Source organism: Leptonychotes weddellii, chromosome 4 (assembly GCF_054177405.1).
Source record: "Leptonychotes weddellii isolate Sample4059 chromosome 4, ASM5417740v2, whole genome shotgun sequence".
Classification (NCBI taxonomy): domain Eukaryota; kingdom Metazoa; phylum Chordata; class Mammalia; order Carnivora; family Phocidae; genus Leptonychotes; species Leptonychotes weddellii.
Window position 1 is genome coordinate 163442972 of NC_138372.1, and position 25850 is coordinate 163468821.

At 53.5% G+C, this 25850-nt stretch overlaps 1 protein-coding gene across 2 annotated transcripts in view; it reads right to left on the reverse strand.

Moving 5' to 3' along the window:
• NDRG1 (N-myc downstream regulated 1) overlaps positions 1–25850 on the reverse strand; it is a 54006-nt gene that overhangs the window by 26816 nt on the left and 1340 nt on the right. For both annotated transcript variants that reach the window (XM_081816579.1, XM_081816578.1), the window contains exons 2-4: positions 14302–14382; positions 11501–11536; positions 415–520 (exon numbers count right to left, since the gene is read on the reverse strand). In XM_081816579.1, coding sequence (XP_081672705.1) covers positions 415–520; positions 11501–11536; positions 14302–14364 — 205 coding nt within the window. In that variant the 5' untranslated portion in view covers positions 14365–14382. The remainder of the gene's footprint in view (positions 1–414; positions 521–11500; positions 11537–14301; positions 14383–25850) is intronic.

The window sequence follows — 25850 nt, forward strand, 5'->3', positions numbered from 1 at the left end:
ACGCATGTCCTTAAGAGACAGAAAGTAGACCAGTGGCTGCCAGGGGCTGGGGGGAAAGGGAGCTGGGGGGGCGGGGGGGGTTACAGATTTTTCAGGGTGATAAAAAATGGATGGTGCTGACGGTTGTGCAACTCGGTGAAAATAAGAACAACAACTATGCACACTGATCCAAAGAAGTCACTGTCACACGCAGACAGCAGAGGGCCCTGAGTTCCCAGCACACCCAGGCACAAAGACAACTATGTGCCATGCGTCGTACATTACAGGCTCTTCCAGTCTGTGGCAAGTTCTCGTCCCACAAGCGCTCCAGGAAGTGCCGGCCAAAGAGAAAACAGCTGGATGCCCCACCACCAGCCCTTCCTAGCTGTCCTCTTCCTCCACCCCCAGCGGGAACTGAGGCTCCTGGGAACTTACGGTTCATGCCGATGTCGTGGTACGTGAGGATGACAGGCCGGTTTCCCTTGGGGGTCCCGCACAGCGTGACGTGAATGGAGCCATGCACCGTCTCGATGTCCTGCTCCTGAGGGAAGACAAGAGACAGAGGGGTCTGTGCTGTGGGCTTCGCAGCGTTGGATTTGAACCCTGATGACCCCAGGCTGGCTGGCCTGGCCTATTTTTAGAGGGACTCTTTGACTGTAGGCACCCAGTTTCCAACTGTGTTCTGAGGAAGCTCCGTATGCTTCTCGTTTGGTCAGCAGAGCCCTGGCCTTCGGGCAGCGGATCTCTCCGGCCAGAGAAACCACTCCAAGAACCAGGGAGGGAAGGGAAACTCAACTGGGAGGCAGAGGCAAAGAGTCCTGGTTCAGACTGTGCCATTAACTGCCCAAAACCTGGGGAAGTCACCAGCCCTAGCCCCCCTCTGCACAGGAGCTTGTTTTCTCCATCTGGGAAACCAAGGTCATCAAGGCCTGAGCTTCCTAGACTGCCTGCTCCCACATCCACGCTGGCGTAGGGTGATAGTCTGGCTCAGGGAAACCAAGGCAGCTGCCCCGAATCACACTCAAGACCCACCCAGAGAGTCAGCCTTAGCGTTCCCCACAGGCTTCTTATGGCCTCACACTCTGAGAAGCTCGGACAGCCAAACCACCTTCACGCCTCAGGAGGCCACGTTAGGTTGGCCTTTGACATTTATTTCCCAAGGACAGAACATTCCAGATGCCATCGAACCTCCTCCCAAAACCACTGGCGGTGGTTTGGATCACTGACGAATGGCGGGAGAGAGAAGGTCAGTGTCTGCCGCACATGGACAAGAAGAAGTGGGCTGGACGCCCCAGTTAGGAGCCTTGTGGAGCTGGGCAAGCTGCCCTTCGCCCAGCCTGTACCACGGGAACCTGGCAGCTCCAGGGATGCCAGGAGGCCCACAGGACACAGCGCAGCCCCTTGACCACAGACCTGGGAGAAACTTGGCACACAAAGAAAGAAATATGCCCCAATTCTCAGGCTCTCCCTCCAGAACAGGGAAGCATAGTATCTGCATGTGTAGAAAGAAGCCAATCCCCTCCCCATCCCAAGCAAGCGATGCAGGGGCTTCCAGCCCTGATGCTGGGTACCGGGGGCTGGGGGGCGTTTCCAGGCTGCCATCGTACCTGTGAAATGGGGAGAACCCTAGAACCTCATAGGGTGTGTGATGCGGATGGGCCCACACAGGCCCCGGCCTGGAGGCGACCCCCGCTCCCTGTCAGTCCCAGGCCTACCCCCATCACCAGGGTCCTCCTGAGCCACCTGCCTTATCACCCCAACGAAGGGAGTCCCCTGAACACAGAGCCCACCGTCTCTCTTCCCCTCGATACCCGACACTCCGCTCTTGCCTATACAAACACTGGAAAAATCCACAGACGATGGAGTAACAGCCTGGCCCCCAGTGGGGGCCACGGTCATCTGCTGGGCCTGGCCCTGGCCCTGAAGCCAACTGGGAACAATGGCTCATTGAGAGGGTCACATTCTCCATTGTCTCCCCAGCTGACCCACATGGCGCCCTCTAAAAATAGGCCAGGCCAGCCAGCCTGGGGTCATCAGGGTTCAAATCCAAGTTCTGCCCTTCCCCAACCCCTCTGAGCCCTGGGTCCCTATCTGGAAGACAGGAGTGAGCCACCTCCCCCCGGGATCCTCAGGAGAGGAGGTCACCTTGTGGTCTGAAACACAGTGCCAGGAGGAAAGGGGGTCCTTGGCACACGGTAGCAGAGGGTTTTAATGCAGTGCCTGGGAACCACCTTGGTGGCAGATACGGGACGCCCAGCCTTGGCTGGCACCAAAGATGTCCCCGGCAGCCCCTAGGGGTGGGGATGCGTGGCTGATGTTGACTCATCTCTGTGGAGGCCTTAAAATTATATAGCCCTGGAACCAGAATTAAACATGTCCGAGAAGGGAGGGGCAGACCTGCCCTGCTTACGGTTCTGTCCCCTGGCCTAGCACGCAGTCAGCGCTCACAGTAGGTGCTCTGGAACTGTTGCATAAAGACCTGAGACTAAATAATCCTTCTCTAGAAAGTCCACTAACTATTCTGCGTTCAGGCTCCCCTGTGCCCCTTAATTGGCTCTGAGCTTCTTGGTGAGCTCCCGCTCGCCAAACTCCAGGATTGGCACGAAATCTCCCAGGATGGGTGCAAAACCTCCCAGGACTGCACGGGCCCCACTGAGCGCTAAGGCTTCACCCTTGAGAGGAGCTGCGTAAGTGTGGTGGCCGTGGCCCGCCGCCTCACCACTAGCCCGGACCACAGCCCAGCCAGAATTATTCGCCGTGGTTCACCTTGTTTGGAAGGATAAGGCATCCGGTCTCAGAAAGTGGAAGCAACACAGTGAAGGGGCTCAGGCACGGGTCTGGGGGAACTTAGGTGAGGGTAAGATTTGCTAAGCACCCATCAAGAGGCACAGGGCGCCCAACCGCCATGGCCACAGGCAAGCCTGTCCATCCCATTTCACAGATGAAGACATTGAGGAGGCTTCCCCAAGGTCACACAGCTTGTAGAAGAACCAGGATCAGAACCCAGGTCTTCTGGGGCCCCATGCTGGTGCTGGCCCCCAGCTGCCCACCTCTGATGTCTGTGCCCACCAGCCCGCACAGGTAGGAGGAGGAGAAAAGCCAAGTGTCATGTTCCTGGTGCGAGTCCCATTCCTTAAGACACAGATGCATGCATGTGTACACACACATGTACTGTACACACGCACGCGTGCATATGCATGCACACATGTACGCACACTCACGCACACTGTGCATGCATGCACACACACACATGCATATGCACGTGTGCACACATTTCCACACACATTTGTGTGCACATGCGCGCGCGCACACCCACACGCACGATTCTAAGCTAGCCCTCCCTGGTGCTCTCTCCCCACTGGCCAAAACCAAGACTGCACCTGAGACTGGATGGAGGAATTAAAACACAAACACATGCCTTTGTCCTCTTCAGACCCAAAGGAACATTCTGTCCTTCTCTTTCCATGGGGATGAATCACTATGCAGTATCCTCTAGGGAGGGACCGACCTCACATCCCCCACATTCTCCCAAAGAGAGGGCACCAAGTACCCCAGTGCACTTCGTGTCCCCTTGCCTGAAAGAGGGCATCCCCCGTCCTGGGGCTCATCAAGGGTCCTCTCTTTCGCTACGATGGTGGCTGGAAACACACACACACACACACACACACGATTCCTCCACCACCCAGATCTCCTTCCCCAGTTCAGAGCCAGATCTCTGAAGTCCCTGCACACAGGGGTCTGATCCAGCCAGAGGCATGCAGCAGAGAAATACCCAGCTTTTCCTCTCCCCTCCTCTGGAAAAGCCTAGAACGCCACTCTCTGAAGGTGTAGAGGAGATGGCAATATGGTGGCAATCATCATCAAGTCAGCCCTCCTACTGGACTCCGGCCCTGACCCGAGCATTTACTTACAAGTGTTCTCTCATCGCATGCACACAACTCCACTGGGCAACAACTGTCCCCTTTTACAGAAGAGAGACAGGCCAAGAGAGGGCAAGTAATCTACCCGAGGTCGCACAGCTGGAACGGAACCCGAGGCAGTCCAAGTCCGAAGCCTTGGACTCTGTGTGCTTTCCTGACATCTGTTTTACTCTCTGTGCCAGACGGTACATGAAGAAAAGAAACCTTTACCCACACAGAATGTGCACAGTGACTCTCTGCGTCAGCCCCCCACTGCTGTGACTGTGGATGGCTTTCTGTCTCCCCAGCCTCTCCAGGGACCCACAATCCAGACACGTGCCAGAGTCCTCTGGATGTGGAACAGAGGAATGCACACTGTGGTATGGCTGACGGGTGCCTGACTGGGAAGGGCCTCGGCACCAACATCACGGTACTGGGCTGGCCCCTTCGCTGCACGCGCTTCTTTTATCTGTAGCACCCACCACGGGGCAAAGATCTGTTTGATCACCACCTCCCACCTGCCAGTCAATTCCCAGAGAGAAAGGCTGGCTCTGCCAGAGACAAGGTCTGGCCCCCAAAGGGCACCGAGATTCACAGATTCCACACCACCTGTAAGAATGGCACCTATCCTACTCCTACTGTCTACAGGGCTTGCAAGATGGCAGGTGGTGAAAACAGGAATACCACTAAGTATTCCTTAAAGATTTCACGTCGGCTGCCCATCCTGGCTTCGGAGCTTTATAAACTATGGCTGACTGCATGGGTTGGCCTCTCAAACATCTGTTATTCCCTCCTTTATGATCGAATTCCTAGCAATGTGCCTGATAAAATTCTCCACCCTCCCCCATCTCCTTTATAGCCAAGGGGGATCCAGAGACTCATTTCTGGCTCATGAGATGTCAGCAGAACTCACTGGGGTTTTGAGGAGAGTTTTTTTTTTTTAAGGTTCAAACTTGGCCTTCTGGGTTTTTTTCCTTTCACCCTTCTGCCTGCTTCCTCCCTGGAATATGAATGAGATGCTTGGAGGTGCAGCAGCCATCTTAGGAGCATGAGGACAAAAACTACATGCTCGAGAAGACAGCAGGAAGCTGGAAAGAGTCTGGGACTGGGTGACATTCATAGGTCTTCCAATTCAGTAGAATAGCAAACATTTCTGTTGTCTGTTGAGGGATGTTAATCCTAATGATACATTCACCATGTGCCCTTGGCCAAGTTACCACACTAGTCTGGGAGTCCCTTCAGCTGTCAGCTGAGGGCAGTAAGAAGTCCATCTGCTCATGGGGCTGCTCCCAAGACTAAAACTGCCGTATGCACTGGTAAGTGTTCCGCAAATGGCAGCATTTGGCTCCATGCTGGTTGTTATGGATGCTTATCCCAGAGATAATCAGTGTGAAGCCACAAGAGGGTCCCAATGGCTTAAGTCAACTGGTTGAGTGATCCAGGGGAGCTCTGAGACCAGCTGCTGCCACCTCCCTCCATAATCCCCTCCTTCCCAGCAGGCCCCGGGGAGACACGGAATGATCTGGCCTCTTAAGGGATGACACACTTAGGCAGACGCTAAGTCAGCTGGTGCACTGGGCTGCCCCTCCCAGCAGCCTAGCAAGCCTTGGTCAAGGCACGGCCAAGGGCGGAGGGCACTCTACGGAACAGGCAAAGAAAACTGATTTGGGCTAGTCAGTTGTTGAAGCAAGAAAGGCAAATCATGACAACAGAGGCTCAGGAGGAAATGGCAAGGGATTGCCCCTCCACCATCTTTTTGGAAATAACGCCCCCCCTCCCCAAATCCTGGTTCATTTCCAGTGCCCACAGTGGGGAAGGCATAGGCCTGGCTAGGCCACTGACCTCCTTTCCATTAAGTAAGAAGCAGGTAAAGAGTGAAGGATGCTGGGAAGGGGCGTGTGTGTGCAAGAAACAGATTATCTGCATATAAGGACAGTTGTCTGTTTACTGAGCAAACACTGTAACAGCCATTTCACAGATGGAAAAAGCCAGCATCTGTGCACCCCAGCGTACGCACCTGCAGGTAGCAGAGGCAAGATTCAGGACAAGCCCTTGGGACCCCCGTGTCCTGATTGCCGGCCGAGCCCCAGCTTACAGGAGGCACACTGGGCCCCCTCGAAGATACGACCTCAAGGAGGCCCAGCTAAACCTGGGGCTGCTCCCATTTCTCCAGTTTCTTTAACGCTGTCATCACATCAGGGAAAAGAAAAGCTAGAGAGTCAGGAAACCAGCTGGTGTGGGCAGACGGGTGTCAGCCTGGGAATACAGAGTGAAGCTGGAGCCCACACCAAAGATCGCAATTCTCCAAGGAAGAGAGAATTAGGAGGGGAGTCTTTGTCAGATCAGAGAAAAGAGAAGGAGGAGCACTGGCCACCCATCCACCCATGGAGCAGAAGAGGGAAGCTTGTGTTCTGCTTCCCATGCTGCGTTTATCACATTCACAACACCCTCGGGGGTGGTGATACTCCCCCAGATTACAGATCAGAAGACTAAGCCCCTGGGAGGTCGGGTCACTGGCCAAGGACACACAGCTAGCAAAGACAGAGCTGATCAAAACCCGCTTCTGTCTACTGCACCCACCCTGTGACGCCAAGACATGGGTGTCTACACTCGGTGAGCCTGACAGCCTGGGCTGGACAGACCTGGGGAGAGCCAAGCCCCACCACGGGGGCGCTGGGGTGGGCGAGGCGCCCCTCTCCCACCCCCCCGCCCCCAGGAGGGCACTCCCAGGAAACCCACGGAGGAGAGAAGAGGCAAGCCTCATTTCTCGGTGACCCAGATGAGCGCTTCTGCCATCTGTCACTCGGGCTTGGCTCTAAGCCCCAGTGGCCTGGCTGGGAGGTAGGGCTGGAGGGAAGGCAGGGATGGGAAATGGTGGGTCGAGGATTTCCAAGCCTCTGGGCTCTGCCCACCTTCAGTCAGGGAGCATGAAAACAAGAGGCAACTGTGTGGAAAGAAAGAAATTAGTAAAAGGTCACTGTTTCCATTTTCCCTAGAAGCTGATCTGCTACCAAGAAAAGGGAAAAATTCACCTCTCCCCACACCCTCACCCTCCACCAGGCTCAGACTGGGCTCCAGAGTGGGAGCCAGACCCCAGGAGACGCTGCCCCCCACCTCCTGTGCCCCAGCCCCCGCCGCCCCGCACCCGGAGGCCCAGTGGGTGACATCAGCTCCGTGCCCAGGGAGCCCTGGTGACCACACAGACGCAGATTCCCATGGAAACCAAATCAAATCAAACCATCTGAAAAACTAAAGTTCCAGGTGGAAGGAATTAGAAACAGCAAATCCAACAGGAGAGGCCATTTGGAGCCAAAGCAAGTGTCCCGCCTCGGGGCCACAGTGAGGGGCAGTGGTCACAACCCTGCCGCCCCCTCCCCCACTGGTTATAGGGACTTTGACTTTGGCTCCAGATGTGGGGACTGGGTCAGGCTTGGTCATCTATCTCGTCACTGAACAACACAGGCCAAATCCCTTAAACCTCCTCTGGGCCTTGTCTCCTCAACTAGAAAACAAGGCTGACACTAAGCCCTCTCCTAAAGGGCTGATGTGAGGAGTAAGGACATCACACAGAAGAGGCCAGCACAATTTCTGGGGTACACAGCTAGTGCCCAGGACGTCAGGTATCACAACCCCCGTGATTATCATGTATCTCAGAGTCACATGGGCCAAAATTGAGGGTTATCCTGATAGCACCCTTCGGTGAGTTTCTTAACATCTCCAGATTGATTTCTCACCTGCAAAAGAGGGTAACATTCCCACCCTGGCACGGAAGGCCTGAGACGGTAAGTGGGCATGCAAATATGCATTCGCTCCCTTCTCCCCTCCCCTCCCCTCAGTGGCCTTCCAGGAAGCCTCCCCACCTGGAGCAGAAAGGGAAGGGCTAGATCATAAAGCATCTGCCAGCTCTGGTATTCTTGGATTCTAGGATTCTAGCCAAAGAAAATAAGCTGGAACCCAAAATATTCCCATCTAGCCCACTCGTTAAATTTGCAAACACAACTGCCTAGTTCCTAATGCCAGAACCTTCTCTGCAAAGTCAGATCAAACTGCATCCGTCCTGCAGCCGAGGCATCTCAGCCCAGCAGCCCACCCAGCCCTGAGCTCTGAGGGCCCCAGAGAGTCTCCAGGAAAGGCATGCAAAGAAGGGTCCCGAGAGCCCTCACAGAACTTCGCATGCCTGGGTACCAATCGATTTGCCCCAAAACATCACCCAGGCCAAAAACAAACTGCCCAGCCTAAGGTGATGTCAGCCAGGAAGAGATGAGGCCATGATGCCATCCACTCTGGCAGCTGAGCTCTTTCCTAAGGCAGGCAGCCCTGCGGCTCAGGCAGCAGACCTTCCAGCAGCTTCTTACCGCCGAGTTCTGGGGTATGGTGTGTGTTTTGATTCAGGGGGAGGGAAAAAACTATTGACTACTTTGCGAAAAGAACAAAGAGGCTGCTTGAGTTAGTCAAAATGCTGAAGCACCAAGTATTTTTCAAGAAATAACATGGGCTGCTTCGGGACACACACAGTAAGGCTGCTCAGACCCCTTGAAGTTGACCCCTAAGGAACTGCCCGGCCAGGGCCCCCGTTTCAATGAGCAGCGAGGAACACATGAAAGCAGTTGGCCACGAAGGCACACCCATTCCTGAGTCCTGCACTGGCTCACCCTCAGGGGGTTACACGTTCGCCCACCCAAGTACTATCCAGATTACTTGCCCGGCCAGGTTGGTTTTCGGCCGGAGTTGCAAAGATACGCTGGCTTCTAGTCCTGATTGGCCCTCAGGCAGAGAACAATGGTTGGGGTCAGATCACGTTCGGTGGGGCCCCTTCATAGCTGCTGGCCACAGGAAAGCTTCAGCTTCTGGATCTGCCATGGAGAGCTGATGGGACAAGTCCCAGAAGAATCAGCAAGAGCGCCTGGGAAGCCCTGGGCCCTGGCCTGGCTCATCAGAGTCTGATGAAGTCCGCAGCGGGCAAGGAGACACTGTGCCAGAGCCCCGTGTGAACTCTGAGGTCAGGGTGGGCTGGCGAGCCCCTGCGCCGGGGCATGGATACCCTCAGCCACCCTTGACCACGGTTCTGTCCTTCTCCGCCTCGGACCCTGTGGTCGGTAACTCTTCAGGACACAGAGAGCATCACACTGCAGTGCATCTTCGGAAGGAACATCCTACAGCAACCTACACGCACGATTTTGAAGACTGCTGGAAATCCGAGGGAAACCTTCATAAACACCATGAGTCAACTAGGTCTAGGAGCCAAATCCCAATGAATATGGTTTTATAGAAAGAGATACTTTTGCAAACAACCTTGACAGAGTATCGTTCAGCACTCAGAATCAGCTCCAATATTGTGATTCACTGGTAAGATCGAGCCTATTTGCTTAGAGATGTCAGCTCACCCTCAGAAGGCTTGGGATCCAAGCCAGAGGGGCCCCTGCATGTGATAGTGCCTTGGCATGGGATGATGGGTCCCTAAGCTTCTCCTGGTCACCTGACTGGCTCCATCTATCATTCAGGTCTCCGTTCCATGTCACCGCCTCCATCAGCCCTCCCGGACTGCTCAGCCTAAGGCAGTGCCCCACCAAGAGAAGGGGAGCTGCGGTCCTCAAAGCCCCTCCAGGAGCTGGTTTCGGCATGTTTGATTGGCTCCCCCCCACTTCCAGCGAGGCAGAAGCCATGGTTTCAAACGTGCACTCTGGAAACGCACTAGCTGAGTTCACACCCCCACCCTACCCCTTTCCAGCTCTGAGACTTCAGGCAAGTGACTCAGCCTCTCTGTGCTTTGGGCTCTCCCTCCACACCATGAAGGAAGGGACTGTTGTGAGCACGCCCTGAGCAAAACATGCAGCGCACTCAAGAGTGATGCTTGCCATGTGTTCAGTGCTCGATAGTGCTGAGCTATCAGTTTGGAATTTAAGTTCTTGAAAACAAGGATTAACGTGGTCACGCTCCCCACTGTGTCCCCTGCACCTAAGACAATGCCAGGCACAAAGCAGGCACTGTGAAAGGAACAAAGGGATGCCCAACCAGAAGAATGCTCCCACCTCACAGGACAGCTCTGGCATTAACTGCGAGGGCCCAGCCTGGCCTGGTGCACGACGTGGTAGGCGTCACCCTATCTCTCCCAGCCCCTCGCCGGAGCTTCCCTGTGTGGTCACCACTGTGCTGATGTCCTGACGGTGCGGTGCCCCGCCCACCCCAGCCTGGGCAACCTTCAAGGCCAGCTGGTAGCCTGGGCTGGCAGGTGGGGCCCGAGGTCCTGTTCTCTGCTCCACCAGCAACAAGTGCCTGGAGATCGGAACATCTAACAGTGCTTTGCAAACTACCAAGAGCGACACAAACACGAGCAATTATCCTCACAGGAAACAGATAAACGATGCATTCAAGGTTTCTCCAAATCCATAACCAAGGTTTTTAAAATCTACAATAATCATATGATCCAACAATTCTCCTCCTGGGGGTATACCCAAAAGAACTGAAAGCAGGGTTCTCGAACAGATATCCGTATGCACACGCTCCCAGCAGCATTACGTACAATCGCCAAAACGTGGAAGCAGCCTAAGTGCCCACTGATAGATGATCGAATAAACAAAATGTGGTCCATACCTCCCATGGAATAGTTTTCAGCCTTAGAAGAAAAGGGAATTCTGACACCTGCTATAGCACAGTTACGAATCCTGAGGACATCACGTTAAGTGAAGTAAGCTACTGATGACAAGACAAAACGCTGCACGATACCACTTATATGAGGTTCACAGAGTAGTCAGATTCAGAGACAGAAAGCAGAATGGTGGTGGCCAGGGGCTGTGGGGAGGAGACAGTGGGGAATCTGTGTTTACTGGGGGCAGAGTTTCAGTTTTGCAAGATGAAGCGTTCTGGAGATGGATAGTGGTGATGGTTGCACATTAGGAACGTACTTATCACCACTGGAGCATGCACTCACAATTGGTTAGGAGGGTAAATTTTATGTGTATTTCACCACCAAAAGAAAAAAAAAAAAAAATTGGGAAAAGAAACTCACAAGAGAGTTAGTGGACAGGGTGTGCTATTGACCCAACACTGCCCAGGGCACATCACATCAGGGCCCCCCTGCCCCAGCATGGGACCCATGCCAGCTGTGAGATAATGAGTCCAGGGCTTACAGTTCCTGAGGTTCTGACCCTCCCCTCTGCCAAGACCAGCCAGCCTGCTCTCCTGAAAACTTGTTCTTGGACAAAGCTCCAGACACACCCCCCTTGCCCGTGCCAACCCTGAGCAAGGATGGAGCCAGGAAACCCAGAGGAGGCTGGCTTCACTTTCCCAAGCAGAGCCAAGAACATCAAGCCTTGCTCGGCTTCCTCCCATCACCAGGTCCCAAGCCCACCCGACTTCTCCCCCATTTCCCTCCGGCATATGCCCCACACTTCGCGTCCCCTGCCTGCCTTCAGATGGAGTGACGGGCTCTTGCTTCCTTGGAAAGAACTCAAACCAGCTTCTTTCCGGGGAGAAGGAGCTGAGAGGGGAGAACCAGCTGATGTAACTTCCTTCCCTCCCCTTGCCCCTGGTGTCTGAACAACAGATCTTCAACCAATGCAAGAAGAAGGAAAGCGAGAAGACAGAGCAGGGAAGGGGGGAGGGAAGCCAGTCCCTCTACTTGCCTGGACATCAAACTCTTGCAGGAGGCCACTGATGGTCTGTGGAGAGACAAGAGAGATGGTCAGTTCTGTCCGTTTCCTGGGGGGAAAAATAATGTTGGAACACCCGGGTCTCTCCAAGCGCTGAGTCTAGACCTACCCTCCCTCCTCTGTGAGGCCTCTCCAATTTCTTACAAAGAGAGACTTTTCATCTCAAAGAATAGCAGTCCAGCAGAAAAGGAGACACATTAGCCAGATTCCTTTTTGACAATAGCCTTGGTGATTAAAAGGATCTGATGGTCTAAGCTGGCCACAAGCTTGAGAGATAGAGGAATGTAACTGTCTATTAACTAGTTGCCCTTGTCCACCCATGTGTGACACTTTTAAACCCAAACCTGACCATGTCACTGTCCTTAAATTTCTTCCACAGCTGCCCCATCATCAGGGGTCCCAGTCCCCTGGGGAGCAGTGAGAATGTGGTTCTGAGGAGGGACTGCAACATGCCCAAGAGATGTCACTGGCATGTTTTCTTTCTGGCCTAGAGATGGGAAGTCCAAAACCCTCTGAAAACGAAGCCCCAGCCAGATCCCATCACCAAGCACCAGGAAAGAAGACAGCTCAGCAGAGCAAAATGCAAAAGCAGGGGAAGGAAGTACACAGGGAAACCCCTTGGGACAGCCAGGGCTGCAAGACCAGATTGTAACAGATGCCCTGCTGCTGGAGATGAAAACGGCTTCACATACCCTGGGCTGGGTTAAGAACATCAGGGAGTTTGGTAAATTCAGGGAGAAGCAAATGTGGCCGATGCCCACTCCGTGTATGTGTGTGTTGGCAGGAGGAGGGAACAGAAAAGCCATTCTGTACAACCCCATCTTCAAAGTGCTGACAAGAGTGCAAGGGCCGTCGGATTGAGAAGAGACATCAGGAAGAACTTTCCAAAGCAAGTCTAATTAAAAACATTCTGCCGAGGGGCGCCTGGGTGCCTCAGGTGGTTGGGCGTCTGCCTTCGGCTCAGGTCATGATCCCAGGGTCCTGGGATCGAGTCCCGCATCGGGCTCCCTGCTCCTTGGGAGCCTGCTTCTCCCTCTGCCTCTCTCTGTCTCTCTCTGTCTCTCATGAATAACTAAATAAAATCTTAAAAAAAACAAAAAAAAAACCACCACTCTGCTGAGTCAGTTTAAGGAACTGGAAGGTTTACTTCTACCGAAACCTTGACATGCCACCTACAAGTGATAACCTCTTAGATGTTGGCTTCAAAAATAAAGTTTTCCAAAGATACCAGCAGGGTGCTTGAAAAGTATAAATACTGTGTTTAAAAATGCAGTTAGCCTTGGACCCAGAGATGTCACTCCTGAGAATTTATCCCAGAATTGCACCTGCGCGTATATGAATGACGTACGTCCAAGGTCCAAAAGATGCAAATACCCTGCAGCATCGCTGGGAATAGCAAGAGGCTGGAAAGACCCTCATGTCTACAGACAAGGCACTGGTCAAACAAACTCTGGGGGAGGCCGGGAAGCTGGAAGGGAAAAGTGTTCTGTGGACTGTCGTTGGAAAGGTTTCCAAGAGAGTTCACCACATGAGTAAAGCCAAGTTGCTATACTATTTCATATGGCTTTTTAAAAGGGAGAAATGAGACCACGCCGATATATATTTGTATGACCGAGGGTTTATTTCTTTGTTTGCTTTTTAAGACTCTGTCACAGACCCCAAATGGAAGAGGAAATGGATTTGGAGCATGTGCAGTGAACAGTAGGGATCAGCAAACGACGGCCCTTCCCTATTTTTGTAAATAAAGTTTTATTGGAACACAAGTCCATTTGCTCACATACTGTCTATGGCCGCTTTCATGCTGTAACAGTAGAGCTGAGTGGTCGTCATGCAGAGCCTGAGATATTTACTGTTGGGCTCCTTACAGAAAACATCTGCAGACCCCCAGGGCAGGATGGTAACAAGGAGTCTGCAGCTTCCCCTGGGCATGGCTTCTAATCCTCCTTGTGCCACTGATCTGAATGAACTTGGGTCATTCCCTTCTCATCACAGACCACTGTCTGCATCTGCAAAATGGGGCTAGAGGAGGTGGCCTCACACATTCGTAATGAAAAGTCCACGAAATAATGGACCTAAGACACAGCAGCCACATGCCGAGTCATCAAAGAACCAAAGGAACAGGCCGTTCACCAAAGGCAGCTCGCCTGGGTTTGGCTCCATGCCTCACACTTTGTAACTATGTGACGGAGGACAAATGAACTTCCCGAGACTCCCCTTTCCCTTCTGTAAAATGGGAAGGATCATAGAACCTAGCATCTAGCCAATCGCAGTCTCATCCTGTCGGTTAGCCCGAGATAACCATGAAATACAGCCCAGTGCCAGGCATGCGAGACGGACTTCGTGCATGTTAATTATTCTTTTTGAAAGCCTTTAGTTGGTCTTAGCATAACTTCACTTTTGAGCTTGAGCCTGAGCCTTGTATTTTTTAAAAGATGTATCCTCACACGCAGTTATACCCTCAGTAAGGAGGAGGAGGTGAAGGTAGTTTAGAACACAACGTCAACTGCGCAATCGTAAAGGCTCTTCCAGCCCAGGATGGACCGTGCCGGCCCAAGCTGGAGGACACAGGCTGCCGTTTCCAACAGGGAGGCCTCCTTGACATGAAACGTTTGACTCCAAGGACAAGGTACCCCTGGTCACTAGGAAGCAGCGGACACGTGCAAGTGTGTATGCATGCGTGCGTGCACACACGTGTGTGTTTGTATTATACACCCACGGATGCCCACGTACGAGCGTGCATGTGCGGGGAGGTAGCCAGGAGTGTCTCCACTCACCTCCCCTTTCTCCACCAAAGGCTTCACCTCGGCGAGGTCCACGTCCTGCAGCTCCCGAGACATGTCCCTGCTGTCACCTGCCTGCAAAGGAACAAAGCTGTGGGTCAGCACTTCCTGCTGAGAGATGTTGCCCAAAGGAAGCGAATCCGAGGCCAGGGAATGAGCCCCACTCTGCCCGGCGGCTATTACCTCCCACACAGCACATGACGGTCGCAGGCCCCCCAGCCCACTGCCCCATGCCACTCCGGCATCGGGGGGCGAGGAGGGAGATTTCCTGGAACAGGAAACCAAGGCTCAGGAATACAACTACCTTTCTGATGAAACAGACAGATTGGGATTCAAATCCAGCTCCTCACACGCAGGGCCCAGGCCCAACCGCCACACCCAGGACGTTTCTCGTGGCGTTTTTTGGCACGCAATATGACATTCATTTCAGGAGAGTGACTGGATATTTTCATACATTATGAAATGATCACGACGGCAGCATCGTTGACTACAGCGCCTATGTTGCTCTCGAAAATGTAGGCAGTTAGCTCTTCGATGTTGGTCTAAGTGGTATTTTGGGGTGTCTCCGCAGGCGAGGGCAACAAAAGCAAAAATTCACAACTAGGACTACATCTTGTTGCATTTTAGGAGACACACATCACTGATCCTGAAGTCAGGCAGCCCCCAGGATGACAACCAAAAGGGGATGGAGACTCATAGGAGGCTCCCCGTATGCAGGCTGGGCACGAGCTTCATCCCCCTTCATCCACGAAGTAGTCCTAACAGGGGTCTGGACCACACAGACACCACCATGCCCACCGGTGTGCAGGGCTCTCTGCTACCTGCTGGCGATGACAGGGCCAGGCCAGGGAACACCTCAAGCTCAAGGGGCCTACAGGACTCAACATTCAGAGGGATTTTGAAAGAAAAAGGGCTTTCAAGGCAGCAGGGGGTGGGTAAGAGGGTGTGGCAGAGCAAGGTCTGGGAGGCAGAGGGTGAGGGGATGGAAGGTTAGAGTGGGGATGGGGAAGCAGGATGGGGCGAGCAGGCGTAGGGTGAGAGGGCAGGGGGAAGGGAAGGCGATGCGAGCAGGGGGTCAGGGGTGAGGAGGATAAAGGGCGAAAGCAGGGATGGGGAAGTAGGATGGGGGGCAGGAGTGGGAGAGCAGGTGTGGGGTGAGGGGGCAGAGGGAGGGTGTGAGAGCAAGGGTTGGTGGGAGGGGGCAGAGATGAGGAGGATGGAAGTTGAGAGCAGTGATGGACAAGCAGGATGGGAGAGCAGGGTTGGGGGGCAGGGGAAGGGGGGTGAGAACAGGATGGGGGAAGCAGGATGGGAAGCAGGGCTGGGTGAGCAGAGTGGGCCAGAGTAGGTCCTGCTTGGCTCTAACAGGGGCAGGTGCAAAAGGATCAGGAGGTGACCCCTGCAGAGCTTGGCAGGAGCAGTTCTGGACACAGTCAGCTCCGCAGGGAGCAAGCTCCGGGCAGTGACATGCACTGAGCCTACTTCTGGGAACTCTGGAAGCAGGCATTGTAAGCATTTATTCTTAGAACCTGATAATCAAGCTAGAAGAATGAAGTGCCCACCAACACCAGAGTGAGGCGCGAAGAACCCAGAAGGTGGGTTAAGTGCTGCGGGCAGAGGTGGCAGAAGGCGGGAGAAGGTGGGAGAAGCAGCAAGCGGTAGAGGGGAGTAGGGGACCCCCAGGTCGTAGACGCAGACCTTCAGAATCAGGAAATTTGGAGAAACACAGCCTGACTAAACCCCTCACACCGCTACTTTCCAGGGTGGGACCCTGGCCCCGAGTTGCCCAACACTCAAAAGAGAGAAGGGCCAGAGAGCGAAAGCCTATTGAAATTCCAGCCCGGGGCTCCTCTGAAGACCCAGATCTTAGAACCCTTGAGAATCCGCATCGTGAAGCGCCTCTGAGAGGCCTGCTGGCAACAGAGCCGGGGCCACCCTGCACCCACCCCCTGTGCCAACACATGGCATTCTGTGGGCAGGTCCCCTGGGATGCTCTGGTCTGGGGCCCCGGCACGATTCTCCCCAGTAGATAGCCAGCCCCACAAGAATGCCTTTATGCAGCCTTTGGAGTCTATGCTCGAGAACATTCTGAAAACAAAGTCGGTTTTCTATTTGTGAGCATTCCTGGGTAGCTGCCAGCTCGGAGGCAGGAGGCATGAAAAGCAGAGGTCTGTCGGCCTTGCTAATTCAGCATGTTCATGGTCCCGAGACCCTGGCCCGTGGGACACCTCGCCTACACAGCCTAAGGAGCCTTCCAGAAGCCCAGGGCTCTGGCAACGCCACCCTTCACGCTGACTGTAAGGGCTTCCCATTCCAGGGGCTCCTACACCGAGGGCAGCCCCACCTGCGGACTCCCCAGGACAGGGAGCCTACCTGTCTTGTTCCCACAGTCGGACCACAACTTGCCTGCTGAATACGTAACAGGTTTGATGCAGCTTAATAGCGATGTCTGTGTTTAAATTCACTCTTAAATCATCACTACACCATAAGAGTGAAAGGACTTCAAACAAGTCTACATGTGCACAGACTCAAGCGCGCACGGGACTTCAGCCCAGTGTGGTTCGTGGCTTCCCGACGCCGGGATCACATCAGAATCTAAGCCTCCACCAGCTCCCTCATTCTCCTTCAGAACAGAGAAGAGACTGATCTCAGCCTTCACGGGTTCCTAAACGTGCTCCTGGGGAAGCCTCTTTGCCCCCACCCCTCCTTGTCCGTCCTACAACTCAGCTTCCCAGCCCACACGAGGCAGCAGGTCGAAAACTGGCCAGTCTCTCTTAAATACCAAATGCTTGAGAATCACTGCTTTTTTTGGAGCCCTTGGGGGCCATGGGGAGGCTCAGTGAGGCCACCAAGAACCATCACAGTGATTCTCCAAACGGGTGATTCTGTCCCCCAGAGGACATGTAGCAATGTCTGAAGATGTTTTCGATGGCCATGACTGGGAGACGCTGCTGGTATCTCGTGGGTGGGGGTCAGGCACACTGCTCATCATCCTACACTGCACAGGACGGCCCCGCAGCACAATTATCTGGCCTCAGCTATTAATAGCACCCTGGTTTAGACCAAGAAACATCCATAAGGGCTCTGGGACTCTTGAGATCTGCAGGGAGATTGGATAAAGCAGAGGAAGCTTCTGTACTACGTGTCCCCGGGGAGAGTGGAGTTGCTGTGGGTCCAGGGCAGCCTGTGGCTAATAAATGCAAACTTTCCGGGGCACCTCCATGTGGGTCACTGCCCTGCACTAACCAAGGCGGCCCAAACCCGGGCTGCCGAGGTGCTCTCTGCACCTTGAGCACCCCCACTGGCCCCGACCACTGGTGCTCAGACTGCCAGGGGCAGGAAGACAGCTGACTGCTTCCAACCCAATTCTGCTGACTTGGGCCAGCCCTTGCCCTGTTCTCCTTTGCTTGAATCAGAAAACCTTGCACACTTTTATTTTAGAACCTGTTTGTCTAAAAGAAATCTTGTAAGGAAACTCAATAAAGAAAAACAGACTTACGGGGGGAAAAAAAAAAAGCCGGTGTGCTTTGGGTGACTCCAGGGAAAGGGCCCGGCAGCTCCCAGCAGCCCCCACCATGGGCCCCCACTGCCCCATGCCTCCATGCCCACCCTCAAACACCTTCTGAGTCCCAGGATAGCAGGCTTTGAAACAGTGATTCATTCAGAGATTACTTCCTGTACTAGGTGCTCGTGAGCCCAGCACGAAGCAAAGTGTGACAGTCCTCTCCTAACAGTTTTGCTCACAAGACCCTACTACGTGACGAGTCCAGGGCACGGTCATGGACAGACAGAGCTTTGGCCCACCGAGCTCGCAGTTCTGCACACCCACTAGGCCGTCGTGGCTGCCCATCTCCACACAAGGCCATGCTCTCCTGGACTCACGGGGTCCCACACCCCCCCCAACCACCACCGCCGCCATCATCCTTTTACCAAGGAGGAGGCTGCAGCCCCAGGGGCAGAGGGACCGGCCTGAAATGGCACAGAGCCAGCCGCAGATGGAGTGGCCGGGATGGAGAGGCCTCTGATGCTCACAATTACTGCTTCACCACATTTTTCCTTAAAAAGTTTTTTTCTACGGGCTCCAAATCCATAGCAACAAGGCCCTATGGCCCATTTCAAGGAAGCAGGCGACTTCCTTAGCCAGGAGGGAGGCATGGGTGGGGGGTGACCTGGTTTGGCGTGCTCTGGCTGGTGCCCCTGCCCCGCCCCCCCACCAGGCACCACTTGCCACGCAGGGCCCACACTCAGGGGTCACTCCTTTCAGGCTACCCAAGGTCCCGCCTGGCTCAGCAGGTTCTCTCCCTGGGCTTGAGACCGAATGCTGAATGCCGGTCCCTGCCCCTCTCCCCCACCTCCTGGAAAGTCCCAATGCAGAACGTCAGATCGCAAAGGGCCAAGGTGATCTTTTAGTGGACAGGGTGACAGGGCAAGGACACACAGGGCACAGTAGGTGGGAGCCCGGGTGTCCGACCTCCAGCCCTCTGGGCCCACCTGGCATGACGATGGGTGTGCGGTATCTGCCCACCATGTCTCCAGGAAGCACAGACAGAAGTTCCTCCAGACACGCAATCAGTCAGAGCTAAGACCCCAATCAGGGCTGAAAACCAGGCTCCAGGTCACTTACACCAGCTGCCAGACCAGTTCACAGCACTACCTCCTCCTCTCCCACCAGCTCTCCCCAGAAGGAATTTTGAGGAAACCCATGGCAGAAACGTGGATGGTCACCAGGAGCTGGGGGAAGACTGGGGGGTCAGACCTGAGCATCATCATTTATTAGCTCTGCAATCCCTACCAAGTTCTCTAGCCTCGGAGCCTTAGTTTGCTCATCTGTGAAATGGGTACAACTCCTGCTCCCAGCAAGCAGCAGGGTGGCTTAAAGACTGGAACACAGAATCTGGCACAGTCCCCCCGCCTTAGCCACCAGGGATACATCCCAAGATGCCCAGCGGATGCCTGGAACTGAGAGAGTACCAAACACTACACACAGCACTTTTTCCTATATACACATACCTGGGATAAAGGCACAGTGAGAGATGAACAACAATAACCCATAATAAAATAGAGCAATTCTAACAATATACTGTAACAAAAGCTATGTGACTGTGGTCTCCTCTTCTCTCAAAGTATCTTACTGTGCTGTGCTCACCCTGCTTGGCAGGATGGGAGGTGACGTGCCCATGTGACCAGATGGACTGAGGGGAATGATGCAGGCATGTGTCATGGCGGTAGGCTACTGTCGACCTTCTGACGACATATCAGAGGGAAGGTCATCTGCTTGTGGACCTTGGTTGATCACGGGGAGCTGAAACTGTGGATAAGGGGGTAGCTGCTTAAGAAATCAGTGCATTTTCCTTTCCTGGTGGCCTCAGAGACCCAGGGACATCTATGAGGACAACAGCCTGTGTTTTATACGCCGTGAGTCCCAGAGTCTGCCCAGCAAGGAAGGGGGAGGTCACAGAAGTTGAGCAAGTGCCACATGGCTTTCCAGTGATCAGACCCAATGCACCACCATGGGGGTCTTCCTTCCATTAGCGACGTGGGTCAATGAGTAACGAGGGCCTGAGGGGAGCTGGGCGAATACCTTTCCAGTTCAGTAGACCCAGGAGACAGTCAGCAATTAGTTGGACCTCCTGGGTTCCCAGGGAAGCCAAGACTGGCATTTGCCCAGAGAAGGGAAGATCATGACCCCGAGGATCTGGGAGGGCAGTGGGCAGAGGTATGTTAGGCAATGTGGGGCCCCCGGAAAATTGTTAACCAGTCACAGGGACCGGGAAGGGACACTCAGAACCTGTGACTCTCAAAAGCCCTGATGGAGCAGCAGCCCTGGCCAAGGAGTCAGGGCACGGAAAGCCTGCCGCTCTGCTGCCACAGGACTTTGACCAAGCATCCATCCCCTCCCTGGGGGCCTCAGCTTCCCCACCTGCAAAATAGGCTGCATGCGCGCTACGGACATCACATGGTCCATGAGAAACTTGGGGCCAAGGGGAGCCCAGGTGGGAACGTGCTATACCCAAAGATGAAAGGGTCCTGCCCATCTCCGTCCTGCCTGGATCCACCCAGCCCAGCACAAATGGCCACAGACATGCCAGGACAAGAGCACCAGAACGATGTCTTAGGTGTTCACCGGACTCCGAATTCCATTACTTCCTCTGAGCTTCTCAGGACCCAGAGGCAGGCACCACCGTGATCACCATGTGACAGATAGCGAAACTGGAGCACAGAGCAGTGAAGAAATGTGCCCCGAGCCGCCAAGCATCAAGCGAGCCCAGGGTCAAGCAACCTTAAAGGAGAAAGTTGACCATGAAATCAGCTGGGTCTATATATACACATACTGTGTGCCCACCCGCCGTCCAGGTAGGACATTCTAAGGATGAGCCGCCTGTGACCAGGAGCCTTTCCAGTGTGAATCAGCTGAGGGAGTCCCATGCTTCTCCTCCACCTTGCACAGTCCCACAGGGCCGCCAGGAGTAGGCCCAGGCTCTGGACAGAGTCTGCATCCTAGACTTTCCCACTCGCCCTCATAATGCCCAGAAAGGCTTCGTTTTTAGCTCTCCCCCAAGGCGCCTTCCTTTTTAAGTAGGCTCCACGCCCAATAAGGCACCCAATGTAGGCCTGGAACTCATCACCCTGAGATCAAGACCTGAGCCGAGATCAAGAGTCAAACACTTAACTGAGCACCCAGGCACCCCAGGGTGCCTTCCTGACACAGCAGTTTCGATACTTTGAAAAAGTCTTTCCTGCCCTGCCTTGTTCTATTTGCTCCTCACGGAGGTCCCCGGCAGAAGGTGGATAGTATCACCCCAGCTTACAGATGGGTAACCTGAGGCTCAAAAGCAAAGGCCCACATGACTTCCAAAAGGCCGAGACCCGCTCCTTGGACGTGGGTACAAGTGTGGCGAGCAGGGGCAGGCACATGGCAGCCTCCTGGTTGCCTTTAGTAAAGCAGAGGAAGAGGCAAACCAGGAAGCATTGTTGACAAGCTTGCATCGATTGTGATTGTCAGCAACTGGCCCAGATTTTGTCCCCTCCATAACACGCCCGGTTTCAAAGCCACATGAAAGTGGTGTTCTTTCCAGCACACTGGGCTCTTTATAGAACAGAATGGAAAAGGGGGGAGCACAGGGGTGGAAATCAATGTGTGCAGCTGCTGTTTTGGCATAGCATCTTCCCCGGATACTGCAGTCCCCGAAGGTTCCGGAACAGCCCCATGTCTGCATGAACCTCAAGGAAAGCAGACTTGGGGTATGCCCTGGATACCCCGGCCTTACTGTGGATAAATGCTTTGTTTTCTCTTTTGCCAAGGCGACTGTGGTGTCAAGCTACAAGGCAGTTCGTGGGTTCTCTTGCTGTTTTCTAGACCTTTTGAAACTCAAGGCTCTGGGGAGGGTGAAGAGGTTGGTGGTCTTAACTCTCCATGTTTTTCTTATGTAATCAGACAATATGGAAGATCCTACTGGTCCTTCAAGAAAGTTCCCCAGTTTAGGGGAATGGAAGTCAAGAACAGGGCTCTCAAAGTCAATAAAATGGTACAAATACCATGCAGAGGGGACAACCAGACTAGAAATTCCTGGAGGGCCCCCTTCCTGCTTTGCATGGAGCCTGAACCTCAGCAGCATTCAAGGAATCGCTTGATGCCAAAACAATGAAAAAGGAAATCTTCCAAAAGAAGGCAAACCCCGGCTACACTCATTCCCTGGATACAAGGCCAGAGCTGAAATGGGACCACCTGTGTTAACCAGAGCACAGAACTAGCCAGGGGGTCCGGGACACAGAGCAGGAAGAGAGAAGGGATGCCAATCCATCACCGTCCACACCCTCTCTGCAACACCTGGGGATCTTCCTGAAGGTGTTCAGTGGAGTCTTGGCAGCCTGATCCATTTGTTTGGCAGAGAGAAGACCGTCTGAGGGGTCAGGCAGAATAATGGGAAGTCCGAAGGAGGACACTGATGGGTTTCAAGGATCTTTCTGCAAATCTGCAGGACAAACGTGAGAGCTGTCCTGGATGGTCTGTAAAATAATTTGTTGAAAGCCCACAAACGGAGCCATGGTTAGCATAGGACATGGAAATAGATTCTTCCTACAAAACCCTTTGTCCCAGAGATGGGATGATTGCCACACTGACAGGATCCTTGCCTGAAATGGTCTCGCTGTTTCCGCAATCTGGATGGCCTTCCAATCTTTCCTACACGAGATGGCCCAAGTTATTTCCTTCGTAAATGGAGGGTTTCTTCTGACCAACATTAATCGAGTGCCTACTAAGCGCCAAGTTCTCAGGTCTACAGGAAAAGGTAAGTAGAGACTCAGCCCAGAATGATCCAAGGAAGGCACCCACGCCCGCATGTCAGCCTGGAGGGGAAAGCCAGGGAGGGCTTTCTGGAGAGAAGTGGCCAGTTCAGTGCTTGGAAAGGAGAGGGAGAGGAGGCCAGGGTTCCCAGCTGGGAGTCCTCAGAACTGCATACCTCTGAAGCTCATACCCACATGTGGGTGGTGCCCAGAGAGCTGCATAGAATCTTCTCAAAGCCAAGGGAGTAGAGCTGGGATTGAGATGGGGAACAAGATGGAGCTCTGGTCCCCATCTACCCCTTTGAGCAGAGTTGCACACGGTTGTAGAATTCACAATTGTACTGAGGTTTCCATGAATTTAAGAGAAGAAAAACTATAAAATAAAAGATGAACTCCTCAACAGGCCATTCAAGGCCCCCAGACACTAACGAGTCTCATCTCCTACCACCTCAGCTAGAGGAACATCGTTGGACTGGAAAAGCGTAGACACAGAGCCTGTGCATAATTTCTCTGAGGGGAGCTCATCTCATCTCTCAGGACATCCACCTCCAACAAGCCTGGGCTGGCATAGCAGGAGGCCAAGAGGGTATTAGGGAACTCACCTCCGCCTGAGCAGCACACACTGCCTTCCATCCATCTCTTGTCTCCAAATGGAAGGAGAAAGAACAAGTAGAAAGGCAGGCCTGGGACTAGACTGGGATCAGGGAGGTAGGAAGGGCCGCATGAAATGAATCCAGGAAACCAAGTTCATGCTTCAAAGACAGGTCCAGAAGGGTCTGGGGAGCCCTGAAGGTTGAAACTGCAGGGAAAAGGTCCAGGGTGGCCCACCTGGAACAGGACCCCACTCACTTGATTCTAGACAAGCAAGTCACCTGCCCTACCTCAGTTTGCTGACCTGAGAAATGGCAAGAATGTCTCCTATCTCAACTGAATGAGGTGACGAGCTGACACCACAAGACACCTGAGCCAGGTAAGAGCTGCTTATGGAGCAGCAGGGTGTGGTAACACAGAAGTATCCGATACTCTGGCCTCTCCTCTCCTTTCCCTCCCCCCAATCATTCTGGAGCAGATGTCCTCAACTCCCTACCCCTAATCCAGCCTAGGGAGCTTCTAAATGGTGCAGATTCCTGGCCCCTCCCAGACTTACTGGGCCTGTAAATCTGCATTTCAAACAAGGGTCTCATGACATTTTTATGCAGTCTGCATAAGCTTAGTTCTTTTGGAAGAACTTCAAGAAGCAAAACACGAGTTCGGCCCCTGCAGGCACTTTCACTGGCATGGGTAAGCTTAGGACAAAAGTCCTGGACACTGACTGCCAAGGAAATGCCTTAAGAAACGGAATTTGTGGGACTCATTGACAGCAAACACCTACATGGTGTTCCCACGTGCCAGGCAGTGTTCTCTGCTCTTTCCATTATTAATTCAGTTAATATTTACATGTTCCCATGAGACAGTGTCTGTTATTCCCATTTTACCAGAGAGGAAGCTGAGGCACGGAGCTCCTGATCACATCTCTGGACTTTTCATTCTAGCTTTTTCCGGTCACCCTAACATGCCGTCATGAGAAGGAACAAAGGCTTGGGTGTCTGCCTCTCTGGGTTCAAAGTCTGGCTCTCCCACCTTTAGCCATGTGGACACGAGAAAGTCTCTTAAATTCCCTCAGGCTCATTTTTCCCATCTACTCAATGGAGCCAATAAGGATCAGGCAGAGCTCTGGCCAGGATGACAGGGGGAGAGGGGATGCAGCAGCTGACTAGGAGGGAGAGTGTCCTGCCCCTCCCTGCCCTCTCCCAGCCTGAGTCAGGCCTCCTCCCAGACAGTCTTACATGCTGACTCATCATCCTGGCTTCCTCTCTGAGGCACAGGGACTTTGAGTCACGCCTTGGATGGGATTCTCTGGAGTTGGGTCCCAAGGAAGAAGTGCAGCTTCAGGCCACCAAAAAAACACAATGCGATCTTTCTTCCCCATCCATACCAAGACAAGCTCAGGCCAGGACATTTCGGTGAGTCTGGTGGGGAGCCCCCAGCTCTGTTCAGATCTAAGGTCCAACCTGGAGGGGGCAGCCAGAATCCAGTCAACCCCCCTCAGCAGGGCTGCAGCCCTTGCTCACTGGACTGATTCTGCTAAGGTCTCAAGAACACCTGATTGACACTAAATAAATAAATAATCACCACATTCTGCCTGGAAAGTTTCCTCACCAAGAAACTCACTGAAGACCCAATGTCTGTTTGCCCCTCTCATAGCAGAGGGGCAACAATCAAGACCAAGAACCCCTTTCACCACCTTCAGTCCCAACCAGAGGGGTCTGGAGGGCCAAGTTCCAGCTCTGGTTCAGCCTTGGCAAGTCATACCCTGTCTCTGGGCCTCAGCTTCCCTCTGTAAAATGGGAAGACATTGTATCAGGAACGCGTGTGAGTTTTTTATTCCATCCCAAATTATCAGACCAACTGTTAGTAATCCTGGATTTGCTTATTGCTCCAGGAGATCCCCCTCTGGGGAGGGAAGACCCCAACAGGTGCTGGAAGGTCTCCCTGGAAAGCGAAATCAAACAACCACCACCCTGAAGGTCAACTCTGCCTGCTCCAGACTCCACCCAAGAGATTACAGGGGAATGAGGTAGAGGGAAAGAGCCATTCAATTCATCCAATGCATGTATTTGAACTCGCTCTCAAGTGCCAGGCCCTGGGCTAGGTACCAGGTTACGGGGTGAGGCAAGCAAAGCCTTCCTTCTCACCCTCTTGTGGGGGACAAGGTCCCACAAAACTAAGAGGTCACAGGTCAGGGGACACCCCGGATTTCACTGCTTACACCAGAGCACTGTCCCTCTGAAAGTTACCCATCACTTCCGGATGACCTCTACCTCCCCGTACCCTGGACCCCCACTCCTGTGCCACACCAGCACTTACCCCTTCACCTGCATTTCTCCCCCTGAATGGGAGAGTCCCTTGAAGGCAGGGGCTGGGGTTTGCACTCTCTGTGCCTTGCTTATTTCAATTCACATTTATGAAAGTCAGTAAAGACTCCCAGTTTTCGGTGCAGGAGGTGGGGCTGGTGGGCTTGCCTTCAAACTGCATTTTCATAGCAAGAGCACAGTTTGTATTTCGACACTTGGTTCATTTGAGGTGGCTGAGAACATTAAGTATGGCTGATGGACATTAGAATGAGAGACAATTAGAAGAGAATAAAGCTCTCCTGCGTGGCCAGGGGCTGCACTCCGTTTGAATCTTCAACCTTCTCCCAGTAACTTAAAGGAAGCAAA